Source organism: Drosophila melanogaster, chromosome X (genome assembly GCF_000001215.4).
Source record: "Drosophila melanogaster chromosome X".
Classification (NCBI taxonomy): domain Eukaryota; kingdom Metazoa; phylum Arthropoda; class Insecta; order Diptera; family Drosophilidae; genus Drosophila; species Drosophila melanogaster.
This window is the reverse complement of record NC_004354.4, coordinates 4,299,214-4,324,309: the sequence shown is the minus strand read 5'-3', so window position 1 is coordinate 4,324,309 and position 25,096 is coordinate 4,299,214. Positions and strand designations below refer to the sequence as shown.

At 44.3% G+C, this 25,096-nt stretch overlaps 6 protein-coding genes and 2 long non-coding RNA genes across 16 annotated transcripts in view; 5 read left to right on the top strand and 3 right to left on the bottom strand.

Moving 5' to 3' along the window:
• norpA (no receptor potential A) overlaps nt 1–1,684 on the bottom strand; it is a 42,783-nt gene extending 41,099 nt beyond the window's left edge. For 3 of the 4 annotated variants that reach the window (NM_001169190.2, NM_001014720.2, NM_167008.2), the window contains exon 1: nt 1,155–1,684. The gene's annotated coding sequence lies outside the window, so the exon portion shown is untranslated. Of the gene's footprint in view, nt 1–508; nt 702–1,154 lie in introns of those variants that run through there. The other variant, NM_001297931.1, reaches the window with a different exon arrangement.
• A 394-nt stretch (nt 1,685–2,078) lies between these two features.
• On the top strand, nt 2,079–2,546 carry mRpL33 (mitochondrial ribosomal protein L33). The gene is made up of 3 exons (NM_080242.4): nt 2,079–2,219; nt 2,276–2,379; nt 2,443–2,546. The coding sequence occupies exons 1-3, from the start codon at nt 2,179–2,181 to the stop codon at nt 2,490–2,492; spliced, it is 195 nt and encodes a 64-aa protein (NP_524981.2). The 5' UTR covers nt 2,079–2,178; the 3' UTR covers nt 2,493–2,546.
• An 18-nt stretch (nt 2,547–2,564) lies between these two features.
• Nucleotides 2,565–4,872, bottom strand: NO66 (Nucleolar protein 66). Of its 2 annotated transcripts, none has more exons than NM_131932.4 (2): nt 4,807–4,872; nt 2,565–4,744 (listed from the first exon to the last, which is right to left on the bottom strand). In NM_131932.4, exon 2 carries the CDS (start codon nt 4,680–4,682, stop codon nt 2,721–2,723), a length of 1,962 nt encoding a protein of 653 aa, NP_572160.1. In that variant the 5' UTR covers nt 4,683–4,744; nt 4,807–4,872; the 3' UTR covers nt 2,565–2,720. The 2 variants fall into 2 exon arrangements, with proteins under 2 accessions (NP_572160.1, NP_726923.1); NM_167007.3 differs by having other exon boundaries at nt 2,565–4,740.
• Nucleotides 4,873–5,508: 636 nt separating this feature from the next.
• mei-9 (meiotic 9) lies at nt 5,509–10,080 on the top strand. 2 transcript variants are annotated; one of them, NM_080329.3, is made up of 8 exons: nt 5,509–5,600; nt 6,160–6,457; nt 6,516–6,677; nt 6,750–7,346; nt 7,407–7,561; nt 7,624–8,450; nt 8,517–9,493; nt 9,583–10,080. In NM_080329.3, exons 2-7 carry the CDS (start codon nt 6,255–6,257, stop codon nt 9,456–9,458), a joined length of 2,886 nt encoding a protein of 961 aa, NP_525068.1. In that variant the 5' UTR covers nt 5,509–5,600; nt 6,160–6,254; the 3' UTR covers nt 9,459–9,493; nt 9,583–10,080. The 2 variants fall into 2 exon arrangements, with proteins under 2 accessions (NP_525068.1, NP_001284859.1); NM_001297930.1 differs by lacking the exon at nt 5,509–5,600 and having other exon boundaries at nt 6,183–6,457.
• lncRNA:CR44957 (long non-coding RNA:CR44957) lies at nt 9,251–12,321 on the top strand. Of its 2 annotated transcripts, none has more exons than NR_133512.1 (3): nt 9,251–9,721; nt 11,001–11,225; nt 11,961–12,321. It is a non-coding gene; the product is annotated as a long non-coding RNA:CR44957 (long non-coding RNA). The 2 variants fall into 2 exon arrangements; NR_123788.2 differs by lacking the exon at nt 11,001–11,225 and adding an exon at nt 10,273–10,565.
• Nucleotides 10,094–10,684, bottom strand: lncRNA:CR46156 (long non-coding RNA:CR46156). Its single transcript, NR_133513.1, has one exon. It is a non-coding gene; the product is annotated as a long non-coding RNA:CR46156 (long non-coding RNA).
• A 189-nt stretch (nt 12,322–12,510) lies between the features above and the next one.
• CG15579 (uncharacterized protein) lies at nt 12,511–13,031 on the top strand. 2 transcript variants are annotated; one of them, NM_001297929.1, is made up of 1 exon: nt 12,511–13,031. In NM_001297929.1, exon 1 carries the CDS (start codon nt 12,607–12,609, stop codon nt 12,889–12,891), a length of 285 nt encoding a protein of 94 aa, NP_001284858.1. In that variant the 5' UTR covers nt 12,511–12,606; the 3' UTR covers nt 12,892–13,031. The 2 variants fall into 2 exon arrangements, with proteins under 2 accessions (NP_001284858.1, NP_652515.1); NM_144258.2 differs by having other exon boundaries at nt 12,511–12,946.
• An 8,932-nt stretch (nt 13,032–21,963) lies between these two features.
• Nucleotides 21,964–24,193, top strand: CG12692 (uncharacterized protein). Of its 2 annotated transcripts, none has more exons than NM_001297928.1 (3): nt 21,964–22,045; nt 22,229–22,509; nt 22,611–24,193. In NM_001297928.1, the coding sequence occupies exons 2-3, from the start codon at nt 22,234–22,236 to the stop codon at nt 23,994–23,996; spliced, it is 1,662 nt and encodes a 553-aa protein (NP_001284857.1). In that variant the 5' UTR covers nt 21,964–22,045; nt 22,229–22,233; the 3' UTR covers nt 23,997–24,193. The 2 variants fall into 2 exon arrangements, with proteins under 2 accessions (NP_001284857.1, NP_572159.1); NM_131931.2 differs by having other exon boundaries at nt 22,611–24,158.
• Nucleotides 24,194–25,096: the final 903 nt, after the last annotated feature.

The following is a 25,096-nucleotide window of genomic DNA, read 5'->3' as shown; positions in this document are numbered from 1 at the left end:
AACTCAGTGATTTTACACTAAAGTTTAAATATTTTAAACTCTTAAATTTTTCGAGTAAAATATTGTATTGTTAACAGAAAAGTGAGCGTTTATAAAAAAATATCAATCTTACAAGCGATTCATGAATATGTTGTACCATGTCTTTTGTTTCTTTCAGTGCACAGTGGCTGCGTGGACGTCGACAGAGGGCAAAACAAGTGGCCGTCGTTAGTGCGAGCGAGACGCGGCGACCAAGTGCGGATGGGTGCGAGCGAGAGGGCTGGCGGACTGGCAAATTGTTGTTTGCTCTGCCGACGTCGTTTTTTGCGTGTGTAAATTTGAATACTTCAATTTTATGTGTGCTTTTCCCTCCCCACCACATATCCACACCATCCTAACAACAACAACCAGCACCTTGTGTTCGTGTTTGCGTCGGCGTGCGCGCAAGTAAATTTCTTCTAATTTAATATTTTGTTTATATTATTTATTCATATACTTATGTATTTGCGTAGCCCCTCCCACAACTAACCCTCCTTCGAGCACTTGTTTGTTTATGTATTTCACCTGCTCCTGCTCCGCTCCAGCCCACGTTTCGACCATTTCTTGCCCCTCGTCACGGCCAAGTTTACGTTTTTGGTAAATCATTTACAATTTGGATTTCCGATCGCTTTTCGAAAACCCCCTCTCGAAATATCAACAATCAAGCACTTTGCCAGATGCACAGAAAGAAACTGATGTGATTTCAATGGCTTACTAGCTGTTCGATATTTGATTAAGTTGATGTCTCTAAAGAAGGAAAACGTTTTCCACAACTTTTCTTCTTAAACTCGGAAAGCGATCTGCATGCAATCGAAAACTTTTACTGCAGTCTTTCATTCGTACAAATGCGCTACGAAAATAATTTAACAACTTACACATGGATCACATTACCACTTTTATCAATGAGTAATTGTAAATATTTGTTGAAAGCTATTTGAATTTTTGCCGTTAGTTTTTAGTGATTTATGTACTTAGGAACACACTGAATTCCAATGTGCAATTCCGGCAAATTGGCTACTAAGCGGGCTTTAAAAACTAATTTCGCTTCTGCAACCCTCAAAACAGAGAACTTTTGAATATGCAAATGCAAATCAACAAAAAACAAAAAAACGTATTTTTCGCAATCTGCCTCCTACCTTAGATTCTCCGCAGCTCCTCTCCACCTCCTTTTCACGCTCTTGTCTCTCTTTTGAAGCTTCCTTCGCGTTCGCGTTTGTTTGACTTTGATTCCGTTTGGTTGGTTTGTTTGTTGTTGCCACTCTTTGGCTGTTTCTGTTTTTATGTTGTTATCTCTTTCTTGTCAGCTTCTCTGCACTTTCAAAAAACAAACACTGTAAAAAAAAAATGAGTCTTGTTTACCACGCGCGAGTATGGGAAATTCTCGGGAAACCAACTCGTAAAAAAAATATTTAAAAGGGAAAACAAGAGCAGGGCAAGGCGAAAAGGAGTTACAGAAAGCGCGTGTGGCTGTGATTTATTTTATTATACGGTTTCGCCCACAAAGGACTTCACTGAGCTTTTAGTGCGTCTATGTTTTTCGTTCTATTTTTCCAAGGCTTCAGTTTTTTTACACGGAATTTTGACCGTTTTGTTTTTCGTTTGTTTTTATTTGTTGTCTGTTGTTGTTGGTTTCCGCAGCACAAATGAAAATTCGCGTCCGTTTCGCACGAGTGTTAGTGATGTAAAAAAGCATCGAATGCATTGACCACCGATGTTTCTCGACGATACATTTCAGTGCTTGCGCTTGGTATCGATTGGCTTCTGTTAACCTCAGTGGCACAGCTTGCAGTCTCTAGCACGGACTCAAACCTGTATGTTAACTTTTTAATATTTAATTGGCAGGGACTTCAACCAAAGATACATATGTGAATGACTTCTACTAACCACATTGCATCTGAGAGCTTTTTAGCAATTTCGAAAGGAAGGCTTTAAAACAGAGAGACATAAATGCATCAAATATAAATATAGTAATATTAAATATATACTCATCATACGTGGACACCGATTGTTTTTCAAAATATCCGGGTGAAAAGCTTGAGCCCTCGGGTGGTAATCGATAGGCGCAGTCAGCTGTTCTTCGTTCCTATCGTCTTGCTTGCACAATAATTTCAGCGGCATATTTCCATAATTCACTGCATTTTCCCCATTTACCGAATCAAAATGCGTCTAACTAACGTTTTGTTCAAAAAGGTGAAGAGCAAGTGAGTAATTTGGACATCCAATTTGTTCTTTTTGTTAAAACCAACCGTTTTTACAGGCGCATCATGGTCGTACTGGAAAGTGTGGTCAGTGGACATCAGTTTAATGCTTTTCGCGATCGCTTGGCCGACAAATTGGAGATAATACGCTTCGATCCGTACAGTGAGTGCCGGCCATCACTGACTTTATGCATATGCACTGATGTTGCCCATGTTTCTTTTTCAGTTCAACAGGAAAGCCTTTATCGTGAACGCAAGAAAATCCGCAGCGCCTAAGATAACCATTTTTTGTTAGTGAAAAAAATAAAATTTACAACTATTGGAAACACCAAAAAACAACCGAGATATATGTGCGAATGTGGGTGCTTTATTTTCGGCAGAATAGGAGCATTATAAATCTGGTTACATATTTATACAAAAATATTAATTTACGCTCGTTTTAGATACACATTCGCATCGATACTTAATTCTAATTATCAACAGCAACTCGCTTTCGATTGCCGTCTACTTAAACGGCTTCTCGGTCATAAGAAGACCATGCTCCCACAGGGCGGTGGCGACCTCTATCTTGCGAGCTGAAGACTCCAATGGCAACTGATCAATGGTGAGGTAAAATGGATAGGCCGATATGAGGAGCTCAACGGCTTTAGCTTCCTCTGGCAGAATCTCCATGAAATAGGGCTCGTACTTGCAGTAATCCAGGCCATTGTCCACATGGTGGTAGATACGCACGCTGCCATCGGACTCGGTCACCAGACGCAGAATGTTGGCACGCAGCAGGCGCACGGATGTCTTTTTATTGAATTTGTAATCGCAGACGCAGTTGCCCTGCTCATCGGCATCACTGCGTGCCCCATGAACAGTGCGCACCTCCTCCGAGGGCAATACGATCGGCGGAAGTGCCTCGTGCTGGAACTTCTTGGCCATCTGGTCGACGGCCTCATCAATATCATCTTCGGAGGGCATCAAGTAATTGGTCACCAGCTTCTGCACATTCTCCACCAGCTGTTTGCGCGACCCGCAGTCATTTCCCTTGTAGGCATTGCCCAAAACTTGAAAAGTGTGCAGCGGCAAGCCGCGACGCAAGGCCACACTCCGATCGACGGCCTTCTTAAGAACCATGGGCATTAGTGTCTCTAGAAGATTGGCATATGCCTGCTGTTGGTAAACACTCAAGGTAATGTGCAGCGAGTGCTGTTGCTCTTCGGTGATGGCCTGGTGAACAGCGCCTCTCGGGAAATATAGTACATCGCCGGCGCTTAGTACCTCATCAATTATGGGCTTACCCAGCTGCTCTTGATCATAGTTGCCCGACGAGATCCTGGCCAGTTGATCGGCCTTCTTGGGCGGCTCGTACAAAAGCCAGCGCTTGCGTCCCTCCACTTGGATAACGAAAGCCTCGATGTCATCGTAATGGGGCGCAAAGCCCTGGCTATTGGGTGGGGTTAGGTATAGATTTGCCCCCACCTTGCAGTGAAAGAACTCCTGCAAAACGGTGCACACCTGACGCAAGCGAATTAGATAGGTGGAAGGATTCAGTAAACGAATGCTGCAGCCGTCCGAATAGAAGCCCCACACAGCTGGTGGCAAGGCACGACCCTCGGGATTCAGTGTCTCACGCTTGCCGTTCTTGTAAGTGGTCACATCCACGTTGACGGTGAAGTCCAAATGATGGCGAATCAGTATTTCGTCAAGCATCTTGAATGATATCATACTTTGAAAGTATTTGGGATTAGAGCGCTGCACCAGGCAGGCGGTGTGCTCCCAGAAGTCTTTGAAGAAGACTTTAGTTTGGACCGGAAAGAGTATCCACTGCAGGACGCGACGACCCTCTTCGACGCTGTCGGCTTTGTGAGTTTCTATTGTTTCAGTCTCCTTTTCGTCATTGTTATTATTGCCCTCTTCGGTGGGTTCCGCCTTAATTATTTTAACTAATGAGTTCACGGCTGCTGGGTCCTTTTTGGGCGGCTGAGGACAGGAATTGGCCTCCCCTGGGGGCAGCGATTTGCGCACCAAAGGGCAGGCTAAAGCCGCGCCATTAACCTGGATCGGCGAGGTGCGCTCCAGTCCCAGACTACGTGCTTGCTTGCGTTTGGTGGCCCTGGCTCCTTGAGTAGCTTCCGATTCCTTGGTCAACTTACCGGCTTTTCCGGTATCATTATTGTTGGCATCCGCCTCGGCCTGAAGACGTCGCTTGCGATCTGCGGTCTTAGCGGCTGCGGCTGACCCTGACTGGGTCTTTTTGGATGTTGATGGACCGGCGTCATCGTCGAATAATTTAGAGAAAAAGGCATGCACCTCTTGGTCCTTGGTTACGGCGAGCATATCAGATACCGAATTGGAATCATTCGATTCTTTATCTAGATTGGGCTTCTTCTTGTCTTTAGCTGTGCCGTTATTTGCGTTTTTCTGCATTTTGCTGTTGCCTTGAGACTTGGCGGCCGCGGAAGTAGTCGCCTTTTTCATTTTGCAGCTTTTTTAAACGACACTAGGTCTTAATCCTTAAAGTCTTAAACACTCACGCCTGGCTGTAGACACGTACTTATGAGCTTGACTAGTAGCAGAATGATATTGCTTTTTTTACACATACCTGTATTCAAAACGTTCCTGCACGTGCCTACTGTTACAACTATTATTCGCGCCGGGTTATCGATGATTTCTGCGAGCTGCCGTATCGATGGCATGGGGTAAGTGGATTATAAGGTATGTCTCTATGTTTTTACAAAAATCGCTTGCTGTATCTAAACAATTGCGCTAAATGAGCAAATTTAAGAAAACTTTTAACTGAATTAGAGACAAAATTGCCGTATCGATGGCATGGGGTAAGTGGATTATAAGGTATGTCTCTATGTTTTTACAAAAATCGCTTGCTGTATCTAAACAATTGCGCTAAATGAGCAAATTTATTAAAACTTTTAACTGAATTAGAGACAAAATATTGCCGTATCGATGGCATGGGGTAAGTGGATTATAAGGTATGTCTCTATGTTTTTACAAACATCGCTTGCTGAATCTAAACAATTGCGCTAAATGAGCAAATTTATTAAAACTTTTAACTGAATTAGAGACAAAATATTGCCGTATCGATGGCATGTGGTAAGTGGATTATAAGGTATGTCTCTATGTTTTTACAAAAATCGCTTGCTGTATCTAAACAATTGCGCTAAATGAGCAAATTTAAGAAAACTTTTAACTGAATTAGAGACAAAATTGCCGTATCGATGGCATGGGGTAAGTGGATTATAAGGTATGTCTCTATGTTTTTACAAAAATCGCTTGCTGTATCTAAACAATTGCGCTAAATGAGCAAATTTATTAAAACTTTTAACTGAATTAGAGACAAAATATTGCCGTATCGATGGCATGGGGTAAGTGGATTATAAGGTATGTCTCTATGTTTTTACAAACATCGCTTGCTGAATCTAAACAATTGCGCTAAATGAGCAAATTTATTAAAACTTTTAACTGAATTAGAGACAAAATATTGCCGTATCGATGGCATGTGGTAAGTGGATTATAAGGTATGTCTCTATGTTTTTACAAAAATCGCTTGCTGTATCTAAACAATTGCGCTAAATGAGCAAATTTAAGAAAACTTTTAACTGAATTTGAGACAAAATTGCCGTATCGATGGCATGGGGTAAGTGGATTTTAAGGTATGTCTCTATGTTTTTACAAAAATCGCTTGCTGTATCTAAACAATTGCGCTAAATGAGCAAATTTAATAAAACTTTTAACTGAATTAGAGACAAAATATTGCCGTATCGATGGCATGGGGTAAGTGGATTATAAGGTATGTCTCTATGTTTTTACAAAAATCGCTTGCTGTATCTAAACAATTGCGCTAAATGAGCAAATTTAATAAAACTTTTAACTGAATTAGAGACAAAAAAAAAAGTTTTCATATATATTAACCTTTTGTTCTCTAACCATATCGCGGTAGTCTGGCAGCCCTGTCACAACCGGTACCGATAACCACGACCAGCTGATTGAACCGGCATATTTGCGAAATTAAATCCTTAGCGATTGTATTTAATTATGGCCGATTCGTGCGCGGAAAATGCCGCCAAAGGGACGGAAAATGAGCGGCCGAAGGAAGTGGAGGCCAGCGCCGACACCGTCCCACAGGTGGAGGAGGGCGTAGAGGAGTATTTGAAGCGTAAGAACATGGTCCTCCTCGACTACGAAAAGCAAATGTTTCTCGATTTGGTCGAGGCCGATGGTCTGCTGGTTTGCGCCAAGTAAGTCGTGTGTGCTATTCCTATAGTCCAGTCTAACCCAGATATTGAAATACCATAGGGGCCTGAGCTACGACCGCGTTGTAATCAGCATCCTCAAGGCCTACAGCGATTCCGGCAATCTTGTGCTTGTGATCAACAGTTCTGACTGGGAGGAGCAGTATTACAAGTCCAAAATCGAACCCAAATATGTCCACGAAGTGGCCAGCACGGCCACCGAAAGGTAAGCGCTCGCAATTCCTAAAAAATATACATATAAAACTTCGCCCGTTTGATTGATTGACTATTCTGATAGAGAGCGCGTTTATCTGGAAGGCGGGCTGCAGTTCATTAGCACGCGCATCCTGGTGGTGGATCTGCTGAAGCAGCGAATCCCCATCGAGCTGATAAGCGGAATCATTGTCCTGCGGGCGCACACCATAATTGAGAGTTGCCAGGAGGCGTTCGCCTTGCGATTGTTCCGTCAGAAGAATAAAACCGGATTCGTGAAGGCTTTCTCCAGCAGCCCGGAGGCCTTCACCATTGGCTACTCACATGTGGAGCGGACCATGCGCAATCTGTTCGTAAAGCATTTGTATATCTGGCCCCGTTTTCATGAGAGCGTGCGCACCGTCCTGCAGCCATGGAAGATACAATCAATCGAGATGCATGTTCCAATTAGCCAGAACATAACGTCCATTCAATCACACATTCTGGAGATAATGAACTTTCTCGTGCAGGAAATCAAGCGGATAAATCGTACTGTCGATATGGAGGCCGTTACCGTGGAGAACTGTGTGACCAAATCATTCCACAAGATCCTGCAGGCGCAACTGGATTGCATCTGGCATCAGCTTAATTCTCAAACAAAGTTGATAGTAGCAGATCTTAAGATTCTGCGCAGCTTAATGATGTACGTATACAACTTGCACTTCCTTTTGATTTGATATTTGATATTGGCTAATTTTGATAGCTCCACCATGTACCACGATGCTGTGAGCGCATATGCCTTTATGAAACGCTACCGGAGCACGGAGTACGCGTTGAGCAACTCAGGATGGACTTTACTGGACGCCGCCGAACAGATCTTTAAACTATCCAGGCAGCGTGTTTTCAATGGCCAGCAGGGTAGGCAAATCCCAATAAACATTAAGCATTGGCCCTCTAAATGATATGTATTAATTGTATAGAGTTCGAACCGGAACCCTGTCCCAAATGGCAAACTCTTACGGATTTGCTTACCAAGGAAATACCCGGCGATATGCGGCGGAGTAGGCGATCGGAACAACAACCGAAAGTGCTGATCCTCTGCCAGGATGCACGGACGTGTCATCAGTTGAAACAGTATCTCACGCAAGGTGGGCCACGTTTTCTACTCCAGCAGGCATTGCAACATGAAGTGCCGGTGGGCAAACTCAGTGACAATTACGCCAAAGAGAGCCAAACTCGTTCAGCTCCGCCAAAGAATGTTTCATCCAATAAGGAGCTGCGTAGGGAAGAGGTTTCTGGTTCTCAGCCACCTTTAGCTGGTATGGATGAATTGGCCCAGCTTTTGAGCGAATCGGAAACAGAGGGTCAGCACTTCGAAGAGAGTTACATGCTCACCATGACGCAGCCTGTGGAAGTCGGGCCAGCAGCGATAGACATTAAACCCGATCCGGATGTGTCTATTTTCGAGACAATACCGGAACTAGAACAATTTGATGTCACTGCGGCCCTGGCCTCTGTGCCACATCAGCCATACATTTGCTTGCAGACCTTCAAAACGGAGAGGGAGGGCTCCATGGCACTGGAGCACATGCTGGAGCAACTGCAGCCGCACTATGTTGTCATGTACAACATGAATGTGACAGCCATTCGGCAATTGGAGGTTTTCGAGGCCAGACGTCGCCTGCCGCCTGCAGATCGCATGAAGGTGTATTTCCTGATCCATGCACGCACAGTGGAGGAGCAAGCCTATCTGACCAGTTTGCGTCGAGAAAAGGCAGCCTTCGAGTTCATTATCGACACTAAAAGTGTAAGGTTTTCAAAGTATGTTTTCCTTTAACTTGGTATCAATATTTTTGTCGCTACCATCCAACAGAAAATGGTGATTCCAAAGTACCAGGATGGAAAGACCGATGAAGCGTTTTTGTTATTAAAGACTTACGATGATGAGCCGACGGACGAGAATGCCAAGAGTCGCCAAGCGGGTGGGCAAGCTCCGCAGGCGACCAAAGAGACGCCAAAAGTGATTGTGGATATGCGTGAGTTTCGCTCAGATCTGCCCTGTTTGATTCACAAGCGTGGTCTGGAAGTGCTGCCCTTGACCATTACGATTGGCGATTATATACTCACACCGGATATTTGTGTGGAGCGAAAGTCCATTTCTGATTTGATTGGGTCTCTGAATTCGGGCAGATTGTACAACCAATGCGTGCAAATGCAGCGGCATTATGCAAAGCCCATCCTTTTGATTGAGTTCGATCAGAATAAGCCCTTTCACCTGCAGGGCAAATTTATGTTATCGCAGCAGACCAGCATGGCCAATGCAGATATTGTGCAGAAACTGCAACTTCTTACGTTACATTTTCCCAAGCTGCGACTCATTTGGTCACCCAGTCCGTATGCCACTGCCCAGCTATTCGAGGAGCTGAAGCTGGGTAAACCGGAACCGGATCCTCAAACGGCGGCCGCCTTGGGCAGCGACGAGCCAACGGCGGGTGAGCAATTGCATTTCAACAGCGGCATCTACGATTTCCTGCTACGTCTGCCCGGCGTTCATACGCGCAATATACATGGCCTACTCCGGAAGGGCGGCAGCCTGCGGCAATTGTTGCTGCGCAGCCAGAAGGAACTGGAGGAGCTGCTGCAGTCGCAGGAGAGCGCCAAGCTGCTGTACGATATCCTGCATGTGGCCCATTTGCCGGAGAAGGACGAGGTTACCGGCTCGACGGCGCTGCTGGCGGCTAGCAAGCAATTTGGCGCCGGATCGCACAATCGCTTCAGGATGGCGGCAGCCGCATCGCGAAGGGGTCGCCGATGATGCTCTCCAGCAAGGATGGACCTTAAAAGTATTATGTATGCTCAGCTTACATGCATTACCGCCTCGCCTCTTCCCATTGATTATGACATAATTAATTACAAATTTATGTAATAATACTTTCCAGAAACGGGCGACAGAACAACCAGAACTCTCTCCGGCTCTGAAGAGTTGAGCACACAGACAGCGCACAATTATGGAAATTTTTTTAAACGTTGCAATTAAGTCGACTTGGGAATGGGTTGCGGATGCAGCTGCAGATGAGGGTGAGTGACTGACTGTCTGGTCGCCAGACAACGTTGACAATCGGGAAACTGGCGCTGACCGCTGGGGATGCGCACACACTGCAGCCAGTGCCTGGGCCACTGCCATCGGGGATGAGCGCTTAAAAATCAATTTTCAATAAATTTTTAATTGCCCCCCGCACTGGCCCCGTCTGTTGGCACAACTCCGCCACCATTCCCGCAGGACCTTCCATATGACAGAACGAACACCTGCAGCGTTGAAAAGCAGCTATAAACAGAATTTTGTATCCACCAGCAGAGGCGTTCCAGTGAAATCTATGAAAGAAACTCGTGTCAATGTCCCCACAAGTAAATATTAAGAAATACATTTTCATGATGCTAACATATATGATTATTGATGGGCTGCGCCACGGCCGCTGCACATGCAAATCCATCGCCGTTACAGCGCAAGTGGTTGGTTGCCAATAAGCGTGGTAATTGGCCATCATCAGTTGCGAGCTTTACAATTTACACTCAACCTTTTTTTTTAATGGCTCCTTGTTTCGCTTGAATTTAATCCAATTTATAACTAGATTGCAGGACATCAAAAGGGCAGTGTTATCCCAATGCGTCTGGTTACCCAGCTTCATGTTTGCCCTCGCTTTTTGTTGCGCCTCATTGGGCAAAGCGCGCTTAGAGCGTGTTTCTGATTGTTGGCATTATCTCCGGATCCGGTTGCCACGTCCTCCGGAATGAGGCGGGAATTTCGGCTCGCACATACACAAACTAACTTCATGCTTCCTGCATACACTGAAAGAATGGATGTGAGCTCATCAGTATATAGAAGTTAAAACGTTAGACTTTCGATTTATAACAATGAAGAGCTGTAAGTTGTATTAACTTATAAATATGTTACATATTGATTAATTAGCCGTAGGATAATTGCTGCTGCTCGGCGCCAATCCAAAACTTGCCGTTGTCCGATTCTTGGACTTTTGACTTTTGTTCTGGCTTTGTGGCCTTTCGATCCGATCCGATCCAATGCGATCCGCTCTGGTGTGTGTCAAAGCATATTTGCCAATTGGCTGCGCTTTGTGCCCGGGAAAGTCGGAAAATGCCAGCGGGCCGAAAGTCAGCCAGGCGGTGGTGGCGGGCAAACGAAAACGCATGGGTAAGGAGTAGTCAACCGGATGGGGGGGGGGGGGGGGGGGGGGTGTGTGTGGCACAATTAAAACTCCATTACAGCGCTCTTGTCCTGCTTCTTTCTGATTTTGTCTGGCTTTTGGCCCCGGGGTGTCGGTTTCGTCCCTGCCATGTTCAGCATTTCCTAAGCTTTCGATTTTCCATTTTCACTCCCGACTCTCGACTTCCGCCGCTTGGCCGCAACAAACGGTTCAATCAATGGACAATAGGGAACCTGATCCGAAAACCCCAAAAACATCGCAGCTAGTTTTTTTTTCCCCACCCCCACCCACATTGACAACGATTTCCAGAATGGAACGCATCCCTGATTTGCTGCTTTTGGCATCTTTTTTTCTTGTTTTTGGTTTTTTTTTTTTTTTTTTGGTGGCATGTTGTTTTCACTGCGGCTTGCAGGTGCCAAATATTCCGGGGTGCTTTGCTTGTTTTAGCTTTAATTTACGATTTAATTAGTAAAAGCTTAGTGCTGAGAAATGGTTGGGCAGCACCAAGAAATTCAGTCGAGTGCAAAATGAAATTAGCCCGAAATGCCATGGATTAATTGAGCAAAGTTGTCCCGTCCCGACTAATTCGATAATTGATCGCAATTAATTGATAGTTTTTGCATACTATCCTCACATAATCGCCGGCTCAATTCGAATGGCCATCGTTGGCCACGGGCATCATTAAATATTTTGGGTGAAATTATGGTGGGTGGATGAAAGTGTCTGTGATTGCCATTTGACCTGTTACGTGGCAAGTTCAAACGTTAGATAGCCGCCGGGCGAATAAATGGATTTTAAAGCACTTTCCTTTGCGATTTCCACGTACATATGTATGTATGGTATGTACATATGTACATATGTATCTCGAGCCTGTGTACTTAATGCAATGATGTCCCAAAGCAATTATTTTATTTGCCATGCAGCATTTCGCACTTTCATTAGTCAAAGTCAAATTATTTCCGTAGGGGGGGCTTTTCATCGATTTTTGGACCAATTTTATACTCGAGCAGCAGCAGGACAATAGAGAAATTTTATGCTTAGTTTAATTGTATATTGCTATTTGTTTAGTCCTCCAAATGATATGCATCTCTGTTCAGATTTTCAGATTTTTTTTATGCTTCTCTGCTGCATTTCAATTTGCATGTGCACCAAATGCATTTGAACTGAGCGTGATTTGCGAATAAATAACTATATACCCGTATACATGCGGCTGTACAGTAGTTACTGGCTTAAAGGAACGCTAAACAATGACTGGATCGTGCCTTTTGCTGGGCAAGGCACTGCTGCTGCTTATCATAAATGACAAATCTAGAAGTGAATGCGAATGCTAAACGACCAACAACTAAATGGGCCAAAAGACTCTGGAAAATGGGAAAATGCCTGGCGCTCCAATTTTCCTGCATTTGGTGTAAATGTAAATGTAAACGATATAATCGCCAGTCTCCATCTTCTTTATTTTTTTTTTTGCCATGGACTGGGTTTCTACCCCCCAAGTTGAAGCCAAAATGGAAAACAGCTAACAGTCAACTGAAAGTTGTTTCAATGGAATATGGACGATTCTTAAAGTGCTGGAAAATTTCAGGATATAAACCGAAGTTTCATATGTTTCGTATGAAATTTCCAAATTCAGTTTCATTCCGTCTAGAGACCTTGTTCAATTAACTCCAACCAAACAGATACGACAGATTTACTCTCTTAAATTCTATTTTCACCAAGCATTTCCCTTGGAATTTTGTTGTGGCAATGGCGCGTTACCTGTACGCTGACCACATTTTGGAGGCCTTCAACGTATTCCATCGTCCACTCAACCTGGACGAGGTGGCTTCGTATGTGGCCGAAATGGAGGCCAAGACTGTTGACGAGGTGCGACTGGCGGTGGATAACACGCTGACCGCCGGCTGGATGCACGGTTTCCTGGCCATTGAGGACGGGCTGTTCACGCTGGCCTGCGGCTACTGGGACGAGACGCAGCCGAGCGGCGGCAAGAAAGGGAGACGCCACACAGCGAAAGCAATGCTAAGGAGTTAATAGTGAATCTATTAGAATCAAAAATCGTGTCGCTCTACCATGGTGTGGGCTTTGCAAAAAAAAAAAAAAAAAAAAAATAGGGCACAAAATTGTTTGGATAATTTCCGAAAATTGCTAGAAATAAAACCGTAATGCTTTCCAATCGAAGTGTTTCCATCACAAAACAGACAGCTTCCACTTGCAACCTGCTCCAAGTTCGACATGCCGCCAGTTTGTTGGGCATCGTGGAACTCTGCGCTCCGCTTCCGGGTTAAGTGACCGTACTGGGAGCCATTTGGTGACCCACTTCGTATTGATTTCAGCACTCCGCCTCCTCATCGTTGTGAAGCCCAAACTGTTGGCCTCTATTGTTTGTTTGCCGGCCGGCAGCCTGGAGAATTCCCCAAAGTTGGGCCGAGATGGAGTCTCCGATAAGCTCGCACCTATATACATGCCGTTCCAAATTGGGCTGTCAGTCGCCTGTAATTGTATGGGTCCGATTGCACAGGGAGAAATCTTGGTCAGTCTGCCATTTGATGGAGCATCAAGTGGTGTAAATGCTATTTAGTATATATACTTTTCTGCCAGTGCTTGCAAGTGTTTGCTCGTGTTGCGGTTAAGTAGGAACTACGCCAACTTATGAGGCAGGCAACTTTCATTTCCACTTCCGCTTCCGCATCCGACGAGGCGCGCACCAAGGACATTCACACCCCCTTTTTGGCCACCAACACGACGTAATGAAAGAAAGAAAAGAGAAAAGGAAAGTCCTCTTTTCCGAGTCCTGGCCTTTGGCATTCGCCGAAACTATTAAATCACATTTTACGAGCGTTAAGTGCACAATTAAAAGCATTTCGTTAATGTGAAAAATGTGGCGCTGTCTTGGCTCGGACTTTCTCGAAAATTTCCACCCGCACCGCCATTGTGATGTAATTAAATTTTCAGCTGGCAGGCCGCGCATTGCGCTGCGTTCACCTTTGGGGCCACACAACTCCGGATTTTGGGCCATTATCCCCGGCACTGCGAAGGACAATGCGTCCCTGGCTGCGGCAGAAAGCAAATAATTCGATTATGGTTTGATGTTGATTTACTTGGAGCTCTATTAGAACTTTCCAAATTGTCCTTTAATCTGAAGTTGATCGAAACACATGAGAGCAGAGCTCAAGTGGTTAACTAACTAGCCACTAAACATCGATTATCAATTCTTTCAACCTCGCTGGGTCACCATTTTCTCGTCGGGGTCACCAGACCTCCCACTTTGCATCTCGCCGTCTTCATTAGGAGAAAAACGCAAACTAAGTGAGTAATATGAGCCTTAGGAGGCGTGTGAAGTGCACACTTGATTTAGAGCGTGGGTGGGGTGGGCTTGCACCACCTTGCTACCACCATGCCACACCGCTAAACACCACCCCCCCCCCCTTACGCATTCGCCTAAGTGCGGAAGCATGTTCAAGTGTGTTGGAAATGGAAAGCAATGTGTTACTCTGTTTCTTTTTTTTTCTTCAGTGATTTTATATTTCGCCTTCTTTGCTCATCACTCGCGATGACGTCACGTCCGCCTAGCTACCATCGAGCAGTGGGCGTGGCCGAATGGCGGCGGGCGGATGACATTTGACAGTACAAAGTTGCGACGGCCCTCTACTATCGAAATAAAAATAAAATAAGAAAGTGGAAGCTTAACAAGAGTCAAGGAGGAGAAGGACAAGGCAGTGTGATTACAGAGTCAGCTTTCGGAACTCTGCGATCCAACCTCGCTGGCAAACATGCAACGGAGGTATATATATATATATACACAGCCTTGAGTCTTCATCGACTTCTGTGCGGACGAACTCGTCCTTTTTTGCCAGAATATGCCAGAGCTTCCGGCGCCATCCCGATGGCCTGCTGTGTCCTTTGATATTCGGCGAATGGTGCAGCAGGAATATCGCGGCGCTTTAAAGGCGAAACATTTTGTTTGTTGCATCTTTGGACATGTTGCTCCGCTCGCTGTACGTGACATTTTGCGGAAATGGAAGCCAGCTAGAAGGCTGAACAGCAAAGGGCTGTGGGATGAAGATGCCAGCGATTTCTTTTAATTTGCATTGATATTTTGATTGCCAGAAAGCGAGCAGCAAAGCGGAAAGAGACCAGATGCACGCCCCCAAGGAAATCGGCCAGAAATGAGCATACAAAGGATTTCCTCTACCCCCCCACACAATAAACTGCGCTTTAGCTTTTGTTGAAAAATGAGCCAAATTTGGCGTTGCCACATAAATAGAATAGAAACAAATTAAAGTTTGTCTCGGCTGGACATCATCAAAAGGTAAGTTTATGTGCAATCACGGATTGCCATAAACCCTCGATGTAATGAAGGGGTCCGAGTATGATTTTAATCGAAGGGATCAGGCGGCACACGACCCAACGCAAGCGTATCCAATTCGTTTTCCGGCCACGTCAGTGCTGCCGAAATATAGATCAAACAAAAACAGCTCGGAGCGAGGTAAAAACTAGTGACGATCGCACCTTAACACACGGAGACAACGGACACAACGGACACAGCGGACACTGCGGACACAACGGACAAAACGGACACTACGGACACCATAATTATAATAAAAAATAACTAGCATAAAAACTTGCATAAATAAAAATCTATAAATCTGTAAGTAACTGCATTTTGAATAGTTTTCATTTTTTTTTTTTTTTAATTACTAGATTTTCTCGGCCATAAACCAGTTAGATTGGCATCACAAAAGCAGGGCCTTCGTCCGTTTTCCTGACTCCGGAGTTTTCTTGCTTTTCATTTTACCCAACGGCCAATGTTGGTATTTCTGGGTTTTCTGTTATTTCTGCTCAGTTCGTGTCCGGATTGTCCGGCGGTGGCTAAGTCTTAAGACCCATAAAACCCATGTAGCATAACTAATAGGTCTTTGGCCAGAGAGTTTTGTTTATTCTTTGCTTTGCTATTGCTATTGCTATTGCTTTTGCTGTGCTCATGCTTTGCTTTGCTTTGCTTTTTCGTCCGAAGCTCGATTGCAGTTCAATGGACGAGCGTTGAAATTGTTTTCATTATTTCATTTCATTTGGTCCGTGCCATGTGCACCTGTGAGTTATTGGCCAGGAATCGAGCCGTGGATTAAAGCCAAGCTGCCAACGCTGCCTCCCCTTAGGTCCACACCCCCTGCTGCTGGAAAACCCCACGGAAAACGGCGATACCCCTTTCACCTTTCTCACCACCCTTCAAGCATGCTGTGGCAAAAAGTATGAGCCATTAAATAAATACCCGTACCAATCTGCTAGGGCAAAGTAATCGCGCTGCGAAAAACGTAGCAAATTGGTATAAGAGAAAAATAGAAATGAAAATATAGTTAAATGGAAAAACGTCGCCAAAGTAGTTCAAATAGAAATGCATAATTCAAACATAATGCAAACCATGCGTGAGTCACAGTGATGTTACATAATCACGTGCAGTTTGGTATGTGATTGCTTGCAAATTTTACAAACTACATCACAATGTTTCCGGCTTTGAAAATAACATTAAATACTTTCATTATTTTTTAATAAAATCATTAAACTCTCAACTGCCCAGCGGTATCTCAATATGTGAATTTGACTTGAAAAACCATCAACTTTTCACCGTGATCGTTCAAAGGACCAAAGGATTTTATCATCGACTGAGGTGCACACACACACACACACGCACACACACACCTGTGTGCTTAAATCAAATATTGGCAGGTGTACGTGCATGTAAGCTCTGAATTATGCATGTGTGCGTGTGCCTGGCGAACGGCGCCTGAGCATAAATAAAATAATTGCATATGTCGCGTGACGCAATTCACCTGTCCACCCACCGGAAAGACCACCACCCACCCCCCCTCCCCATCACCACCCCTTCTTTCCGCCGATTTCCCCAAGTAATTCGCATATTTATTGCATGTGCATGCGAAATGTACGGCACGATGAGCCGATTAGTAGATAAAGAAATTATATATACTTACATTTGAAATGTGTGTGATTTCAGGATTCTTAGAGATATATGAATATAAATATATTGAATTGAAACATTTGATTAAAACTAACCACTTAACTCAATTTGCGAAAATCCCGAATTTATTTCGCACATGAAAAGCAAGGAAAATGACCCAAAATGGATGCCACAATTAAAATTCATGGTGGGATTTCGGCCATCTATCACGGATCGGCGCATTGTCCATTGTCCTCAACGGCATTTTCGCATTTTCACTGTTTCCATTGGCATTTTCATTGCCCCAATCTCCCCAACCTTCGCACCCCTACAACTATATGTACATATATACACATTTTTTTGCTACATTCGCTTTCCACAGCATCATTTTTTGTGTTAGCTACTTGCAACATGGCTACCGTCAACATGGGCATAATAAATAAGAGAGGCGGTTGCAAGCCGCATAATCGACGCATCCTTTGAATGTTGCACACGAATGGATGGGGCGAATCCCGGAACGGAATGTATCGCAATTCCAAAATGCACGGAATGTGCATTAAACACTGACGATTCGGTAAGCGGCTTACAGAGCAAAAAAAAAAAAGAAAATCACTAGGCATTCGCCAGTTTTTGTTGGTCATCCAAGCTGCCACGGCCTGGGAATCCATCAGATTGCTATCTTTAAGATAGCAGATTTTCATTTCAATCAAGTACAAAACGCAGCTTACTTGCCAGATGGGTAATTAGGTAAAGTTGCACTGCAGCCTGTAGGGGATTTTATGAATTTCAACCTGGCATGCAAATATAATTCTCGGTTATTTAGCTTTAGTTACTAATACTTTTTGCACTCAGTCCATCTCCCTCTATTTCTCTCTCTCTCTCGCTCACTCTGTTTGCCCTGCTTTGTCTCACTCATTCGGTCATTTGTTTGGCTCTCTGTCAGACAGAAGCTCATTTCTCTTAGTCGCTGCATGAAATTTCATTTCAAAATATGAGAAATGCATTCGGCAACATTGCTGCCACACACGTGCACTGCGAGAAATTCGAGTCAAGTTGTCTCCATATTTGGTACTCACCAAATGGAATACATAGTGCAATAACTACTGTATCCACTAGCATTGCATTGACTTTGGAGCGGAAAAGCGGGTAGAAAGGGTCATAATTTTACTCAACATGGGTGTATAGGATAGTGGGTGGTGCAGTGGGCGGTGGGCGATGGGCGGTGGGCGGTGAATGGTGCGCCCCACAACGTATGTTGACTTTGCCCAGAAGGTTTCGCTCTGGCACTCTGGCTCCCTTATTTATTCAAGCAATTGCCACTGTCAACACAGCGCACATTGATAGGCCAATGATGAGGAGGAAAAGTGGGAAAACTCGCTGCTTGTAGTTGGGTGGGGGGAATAGAAATCGAAAATAAATTTTCAAACGATGAGGGAAATGGAAATGGGAAATGGCGACGGCAACTTCTTAGCACTGTCTGTCCGTCCGTCCGTCCGTCCGTCTTGCCTGCAATTGGACAATTCTATTTTTGTTTATCTTTGTCTGTTGCTATGCAGCTCATTTCGTTCATTTACATTTCCCATTTTCCATTTCGCCAGTAAATGTTGTGCACAGCAATAAAAGGGAATGTGAATGGCGACAGGCGACAGGAGGCGCTGACACTTCCCGGATATTGTATTGTCCTGGCCCATCCCAGTGGATGTCTGATGGAACTCAAGGAGGAGCCCGTTGGCTGACTGGGTGGCCTACAATATGCTCAATGTCAATTTGAATGGGAAATGACTTGGTGGCGGCGGGGGGAGGGGGTGGTTAAATCGCTTAATAGCGACTACCGAGCATTCCCTTCATCAGAAAAAAAAAGTACGTGATTTTTATAGCCATGGGTAAATTCGTAATTAAAAAGTTGAATGCAATCTATGTATTATACTAAATACAACAATATTTTCCAATGACTTTACATAGGAATATCGGCAAGCTCTTACCGCAAATTGCTGCAAATCCACTTATTCCTTGCCCCAAAATGGAAATGGAAAATATGCTTTTCTTTATCGTTCGAAGAGTTCCTATGTGCATTATGCCTAACCATATCTATGCCTTGCTACTTTGCTGCCAGTGACATGCATAAATTAACGCTGTTTAAAGGCCGCGGAAAATTGAAAGGCGGAAATGGAAAAGCTGCGCGAAAAAGTATGCAGCTAAGATTTGCCGGCCTGCCATTTACGCAAATAAATGCGAGAAACTTTTACACGAAAAGAAAAAAAAATGGAAGGGAAAAGTGAAATCAACAAGGAGCTAACTGAAAGTCCGAATATACAAATTCGAATGCGAATCCAAGCCCAAAGTTGCCGTCTGAGCCAACTACTTAGCGTCAGCGACAGGCGTTTCGTTGCCGCCCTCATTTCCCACATTTTTCGCTGCCAATTACACTGGAAAAAAGTGTGACACCCACTTGCATACTCAAAACGATCTTGAACAAATAATAAATTTCACTCTCTTTTTTTTTAGATACTTTTGATATATCTTTTAAATTTCAATAATTTTTGAACGAATGCATAGTTTTTCTTTGTTTTTTTTTTTTTAAGTGGCTGTTAAAGTTGAGTGCCTTTGGATTCGCCTCAAATTGTGTACGCTATTTTGTTTTAAATATATAAACACAGTAAATATAAGAGTATAAATAAAAATAAGCAAACGACGGCCAAATGTTTGGGCAGTAAAAATTGTTTACGACCACTAAAAGGGAAACCGCGGAACACGACACGACAAGGACATCAGGCGCAGGCACAGACATTGACCACCCAACCACCCACCCCCATCCATTGCATAACCGCAGTTCACCATATTGCCAATGTTTATGTGGCTGCCTGACAATTTTATGCCCATGCCCAGGCGATGGTATGGCCAAACGATTTCGCATTTTCAATCCATCCCATCGACGAAGCACTCAAACTGGTCATGATTCAATTTTAGGTACCATACTCGTACAGCTTTAAGTCCAAAATAAAGTTTCAGCTTAAGCGCCATTTTGTGCAGCTACTTCTGTCTGCTCAACTAAAATCCATCAAAATGGGTGCTTAAGTACATATATATGTACTATAGCATAACGAATGCCAACGAATTTAAATTTAATTTATACGAATTAATTCGAAAATGTTATCTTTCCATAACATAACTTCGAAGCAGCTCGATTGAAACTTAACCTTGGACAACCTCAAGCGGCGAACAACTTGATCCGGCTGGATGGACCAAGACAAATGTTGCTGTCAAAAATGATTTCAATATCATTCCATATAGCTGCTGTGCTGCCGCCTTTAACCCACTTTGACCCACCGGGCCAAGGAGCAGAGCTTGACTCAATCCCGCTGCCTTAACTCCTCCTCCTCCTTCTCCGTCTCCTTCTCCTGGTGCTCGTCCTGCTGCTGCTCCTTTTCGGCCAGCTAATCTGTTGGCTGGAATATCGGTGTGGCTGGGGCCAAAGTGCCAGGCAGGTACAGGTCTCCTGCCTAAAATTATGCAATGCCCGGGCTTTAAAGTAGATTACACGAAATTTGCACACGAAGGCACAGAAGCCCACGACGGGCATTAATCACGAAAGAAACTCCTGCCCCGTGACCAGTGTGCCCCATTCTCGAAATCCTCGAAATCCTCCTATTGTGTGTGTTTTTTAAATAGTTGGACCACGCCCACTGGCGGATGAGGGGGTGGGGGGGTGGGGCATTGGGGTTAAAAGGGGGTTAGAGGAGCTGGAGGCAACAGCAGCAAATAAATTGCCAACGTGCCGGAATGCAACGAAAACCCTTTGGGTTTGTTAGATTTTTCCATATTGCTTCCTTTGGCTCCAGCAGTTCCATTAGACTCCTGAAACTGGTTATGCAATCCGCTCTCCCACGAGCAAAGAAAATAATAGAACAACAGCACACACACACACACACACACACACAAAGCCGGAAAATTAGCATAATTTTTCAATTGTCCTTTGGGCACGTGGCGCAGGCCTTAAATATTTTACTTTGCGCACTATTTTCAAGAATATTTCATCGAACTCGTACAATGAGCTTTTGCCAAAAAATAATTATTTTTTCCCATTAACAGCATACCATATCGCATTTCTTGCCGTCGTCCTTAATATTTCCTGTGCTTCAGATATTTTTTTTTTTATTTATATATATATTTTTTTTATGTCCGCCCCACAAGCCCGATTTTTCCGTGTGCCCACGGCGTTTTTCGCTTTTCCCACTCGCCAAATATTTTTCTTGAGCTCAAAGTGAAATGGCATAAATCATGTTCAATATTATTTCGCTTTTTACCCGCTCCGTTTTCGTTATCCGGTTCGTATTGCGGTGGCCCTCGGGTTAAATGATTTCATTTTGCGGCGAGATGACAACCCTGGCCGGAGCTGAAAAGCAGCACTTGTTGCCCTGTTGATTTGATTTTATTGCCCAGCAAGAAAAGTATTGAATGCGAACAAAATGGGTAAGGTGGAAAGGTGGCCGACGTCGCGGCGAGATCAGGTTAGGCAAACATCCTTTTGGCAAAAGTGGGCGGTAAATGTCCTGGCCTGGCAAGAAAATTGCTTTTGCGGTCGGTTCTCGAGGCTTCGCTCGTAATTACCAAAAATGCCGCAGGGCAACTCCCGGCTTCCTTCTTCCTGTTCCTGGCACTTGGCACTTGGCACTTGGCATTACCAAATTACCAAATTACCAAATAGCTGGCATCTAAGTAATACAACTAATTTGTGTTAAAATTCCATTAGCTGGCCGAGAAATATGCTCAGCAGGAGTGATTGGCTTTCGGGCGGGCATGGAATGGCCAAAATCAATCACCGAATCCCATCACGCACAGTGATGATTAGTCGAAAAATTTAGCTAGCCCTGCGGCAACCCTGCTAATCCTGCGACGTTAAATCGATTTGGAGAATGAGGAGAATGAAATGTCCACATCAGCGATTTTGCATATTTGTTGCAAGGATCGCGTACTAAACAATCTCTATACCCGATTTAGTATTTATTTTATTTATTTTTTGTTTATAAATAATTAAATCCGAACATTGTTAGCCAAACCCAGGCATGCCATGCTTTTAATGTCAGTTTTTGGATGACAGTCGGTTTTTGGTGATCGGACATTGTTTCAGTCAGTTTGCACAACCAGACTGAGAAGAACACTACTTTTAAAATTGTGTAGAATTCTTACAAGTTTTGTATATATATATATTTTACTGCACTCGTTTGTGAAACGGTAAGTGAAATGGCGTGCATAATCGAATTCCGCAATGCCTCGCGGCGTGTGCTTTTCAAAACCGGATATTAATTGTGCGCACTCTTAAGAAAATAATTGGAAATGAAATTTTGTGCGTTCTACGCGTTAATAATTTACTTCTTTTATTTTGTGTTTTTATTTTTTTTTCGATTGCCGCTAAAGAAAATATGGGGCACATCGATGGCACAAATAAACTGAAAGGCTTCGCTCGTCCCGCATTCACCAGCGAACTGGCCTTCAATAGCGTGGTGCCATGGAGCAATGAGATCCATCGACGCCACGGTGAGGCCATCCATCCGTGCAACGATGCGATGGACTTCCATGCGTCGGTGTTTAGAAGTCTGGGTGCCGTGACGCGTGTGTGCATTGGCACATCAACATTTTGGTGTACTTCGTCACTTTTGCAATTTCATAGCAACTATTTTGATCGCAACATTTGTCCGGTAAATAAGAGAACACATTTCATCGATATCGTTTATCGATGATATTGTTAATTGCGCGATTTGTATATGTCGATAACTTAGCACTGTACTCTGTACCTTAGGTGAATTGCTTTCGCGAGGGCACCGACCTTATTGCCGTGGGCTTTCGAGCTGCCTACACTTGGATGAGACTGCAGGAGCCACTGGATCCATTCATGCAACCAGATAAACTAATGACGCTCCTGCACACAGCCGTCCAGCTGGAGATGCCGGCACTGAAAGCATTGTGCTATGAACAACTGTGCACCGATCGCTTTCGCGAGGAGACCGCCTTTCAGGTTTACTTGAGGGCTTTGAAATATCCGCAACTCGAGGAGCTGCGCAAACTGATGCTGCAAAGGATCGGTGCTGCTTTTCTGGCCGTGCTGGGTGGTGATGATTTTCAGCGAATGCCTCTCGAGGATGTGATTACCATGCTGCAGCAGGACTCATTGGGTGTCAATTCGGAAATGGAGGTGCTTGTGGCCATTATAAGATGGCTGAATTGTCAATCGAAATGCATTGACCAGGCGACGCCACTATTGATGGACTGCCTTCGGCTGACACTCTTACCACTGCCAATTTTGAAAAGATTTTGGCGCTGTGCCATGGCACCACCGGTGCCCGACGAGCCCTTTATGAACGCTGTTCGTGGCAATATTCACATTCGTGAGAGGATCAGCTGTGCAATTACTGTGGTCCAAATGCACCATTTGCATACAAGTCGTCGTGAGTTTCTCGACTTCTGTCGCTCCAAGGGCTTGCTGGTCGATATGCCCAGGGAGTGGATATACGATGAGCAGTGCCATTATCATTTGCCGCGACCTGGTGGTCCCTACTCTCATCTTATCTGTGTTCATGTCATTTCGAATTATGCGATACAAAGGGCTCAGCGTCTAATGGAATCCTCAAAGCGTTGGCCCAGACGTGTTAATACATACATGCCGCCGTCCGATGATCTACAGACCATCAATGAGCTGCCCGAGGACAAGGATGAGGAGGCGCAGGTGTCAGTAGAGCCATCAGCGCCAGAAATGTCCGAAGGTCTACCGCAGCCCGAAGAGGATGATTGTTTCATTGCTCGCCTCTTTCGTGGCACACTATTGCGACTGAACGAAGTGATGGCCGCGCAGGACAGAAATATTGAGCGACGCATTGACAATCTTATACGTGATGGTACATTAAGGCCCAGGTTTATACCCAACGCTATGTCGAGATTTGTATTGCCAACAGCAATGACTTGTGCTGCACAGGAAGATCTTCAAGAAGATCTCTTTCTCCAAACCGATTTCTATTCGAGCAACCTGGACGCCATCGATGCGTATTTTTTTCTTCATGTCTGTCGAATGAGGCAGTTGGTCCAGCCGAAAGTTGTAGTTCCTATCGAGAAATCGTCCGAGGAGAGTGTGCGTCCCATGGAGAGCTATGTGCTCGAAACCGACCAAATGATCAAAGTCCTAGGCTTTTAAATGTATATGAACATATATATATATATTTCGCATATGAGAAACACACATACTCCCCCCCCCCCTAACCACACCCATTACACCCTTTAAATTACAGTTAACAAAATGACATAATAACAAATGTTCGATTGAAATGCCTCAAAAATGTATAAGATCGATAAGATTGATTGGCAAATACATATGTACATATATATAAAATTGTTGAATTTGGCCGAGGGGAAAATTGTCTCAATAGCTGTCACAATTTTTCAGCCCGAACAGCTGTGCTAAGCGTTTTTATCACTGCGCTTTTATTATTTCCGCTCGTTTAATTAAAGCAATTTATGCCGATGAATCGATTTCAATTATTTGTGCGGTCGTCCTGTCAACGCTCCCCGCTCCCCGCTCCCCGCTGCACAGACCACTTGTCACAAATGGATTTCTTGTGTCCTTTTTTTTTTGTCTCTGCTGCTAGGAACAATATCGAAGGAAGCAGGTGTCGCGAATTGGGGCCAAAAAAGGACACTTGCTGGTAATAAATAATTTGCTAAGATTCCTGCACATTGTTATTTAATTTTACAAATCTTTACTTTAGCTTAAATGTTCAAATACTTAGGTCCTACCTTTTCCGTCCACAAACGGTTTCGCATCATTAATTTTGTCCACGCGGGGAATCCCCGATGCTCATTTCACTGCTGTGTGTGTGCGTGTGTGTGTGTGTTTTCAGGATGTGTGCGTGTGTGGAGCATACACGTTTTCATGTGTTAACGAGTTGGAAAAATTATTATTACATTATTATTTTGTCGGCGACTGGAGTGATTCAATGGCAAACGGTAAAAAGGTGAAACCACCGCCTTAACCCTTGGCCGCCTTAACCCCACAATTGCGCTGCGTATGTGTGTGTGTGTGCTTTTGCACGGAGCTTACAGTAACAATAAATTTCAATTTTTCACACACACACCACACATTGCATTCAGGGCGAATTTTACTCCTTGGGTTTTCCGCTGGATTCATACTTCTTTTTCGTTTCCCCTTCCCAGGACGAAGGACGAAGGACGAAGGACAGCCCTTGAGCAGCTTGCGCTCAGCAATTTATGCGCTTTACGCGCTTTTGCTAAATAAAT

Excerpts from the sequence above, each read along its gene's own strand:
- CG15579 (NM_001297929.1), top strand. The coding sequence starts at position 12,607 with ATGGCGCGTTACCTGTACGCTGACCACATTTTGGAGGCCTTCAACGTA.
- mei-9 (NM_080329.3), top strand. The coding sequence starts at position 6,255 with ATGGCCGATTCGTGCGCGGAAAATGCCGCCAAAGGGACGGAAAATGAG. Across the intron at positions 6,458-6,515 it reads GGTCTGCTGGTTTGCGCCAA|GGGCCTGAGCTACGACCGCG; the intron begins GTAAGTCGTGTG and ends GAAATACCATAG. Across the intron at positions 7,562-7,623 it reads TGTTTTCAATGGCCAGCAGG|AGTTCGAACCGGAACCCTGT; the intron begins GTAGGCAAATCC and ends TTAATTGTATAG.
- CG12692 (NM_001297928.1), top strand. The coding sequence starts at position 22,234 with ATGGGGCACATCGATGGCACAAATAAACTGAAAGGCTTCGCTCGTCCC. Across the intron at positions 22,510-22,610 it reads TTGATCGCAACATTTGTCCG|GTGAATTGCTTTCGCGAGGG; the intron begins GTAAATAAGAGA and ends TCTGTACCTTAG.
- NO66 (NM_131932.4), bottom strand. The coding sequence starts at position 4,682 with ATGAAAAAGGCGACTACTTCCGCGGCCGCCAAGTCTCAAGGCAACAGC.
- mRpL33 (NM_080242.4), top strand. The coding sequence starts at position 2,179 with ATGCGTCTAACTAACGTTTTGTTCAAAAAGGTGAAGAGCAA. Across the intron at positions 2,220-2,275 it reads TTCAAAAAGGTGAAGAGCAA|GCGCATCATGGTCGTACTGG; the intron begins GTGAGTAATTTG and ends CCGTTTTTACAG. Across the intron at positions 2,380-2,442 it reads AATACGCTTCGATCCGTACA|TTCAACAGGAAAGCCTTTAT; the intron begins GTGAGTGCCGGC and ends TTTCTTTTTCAG.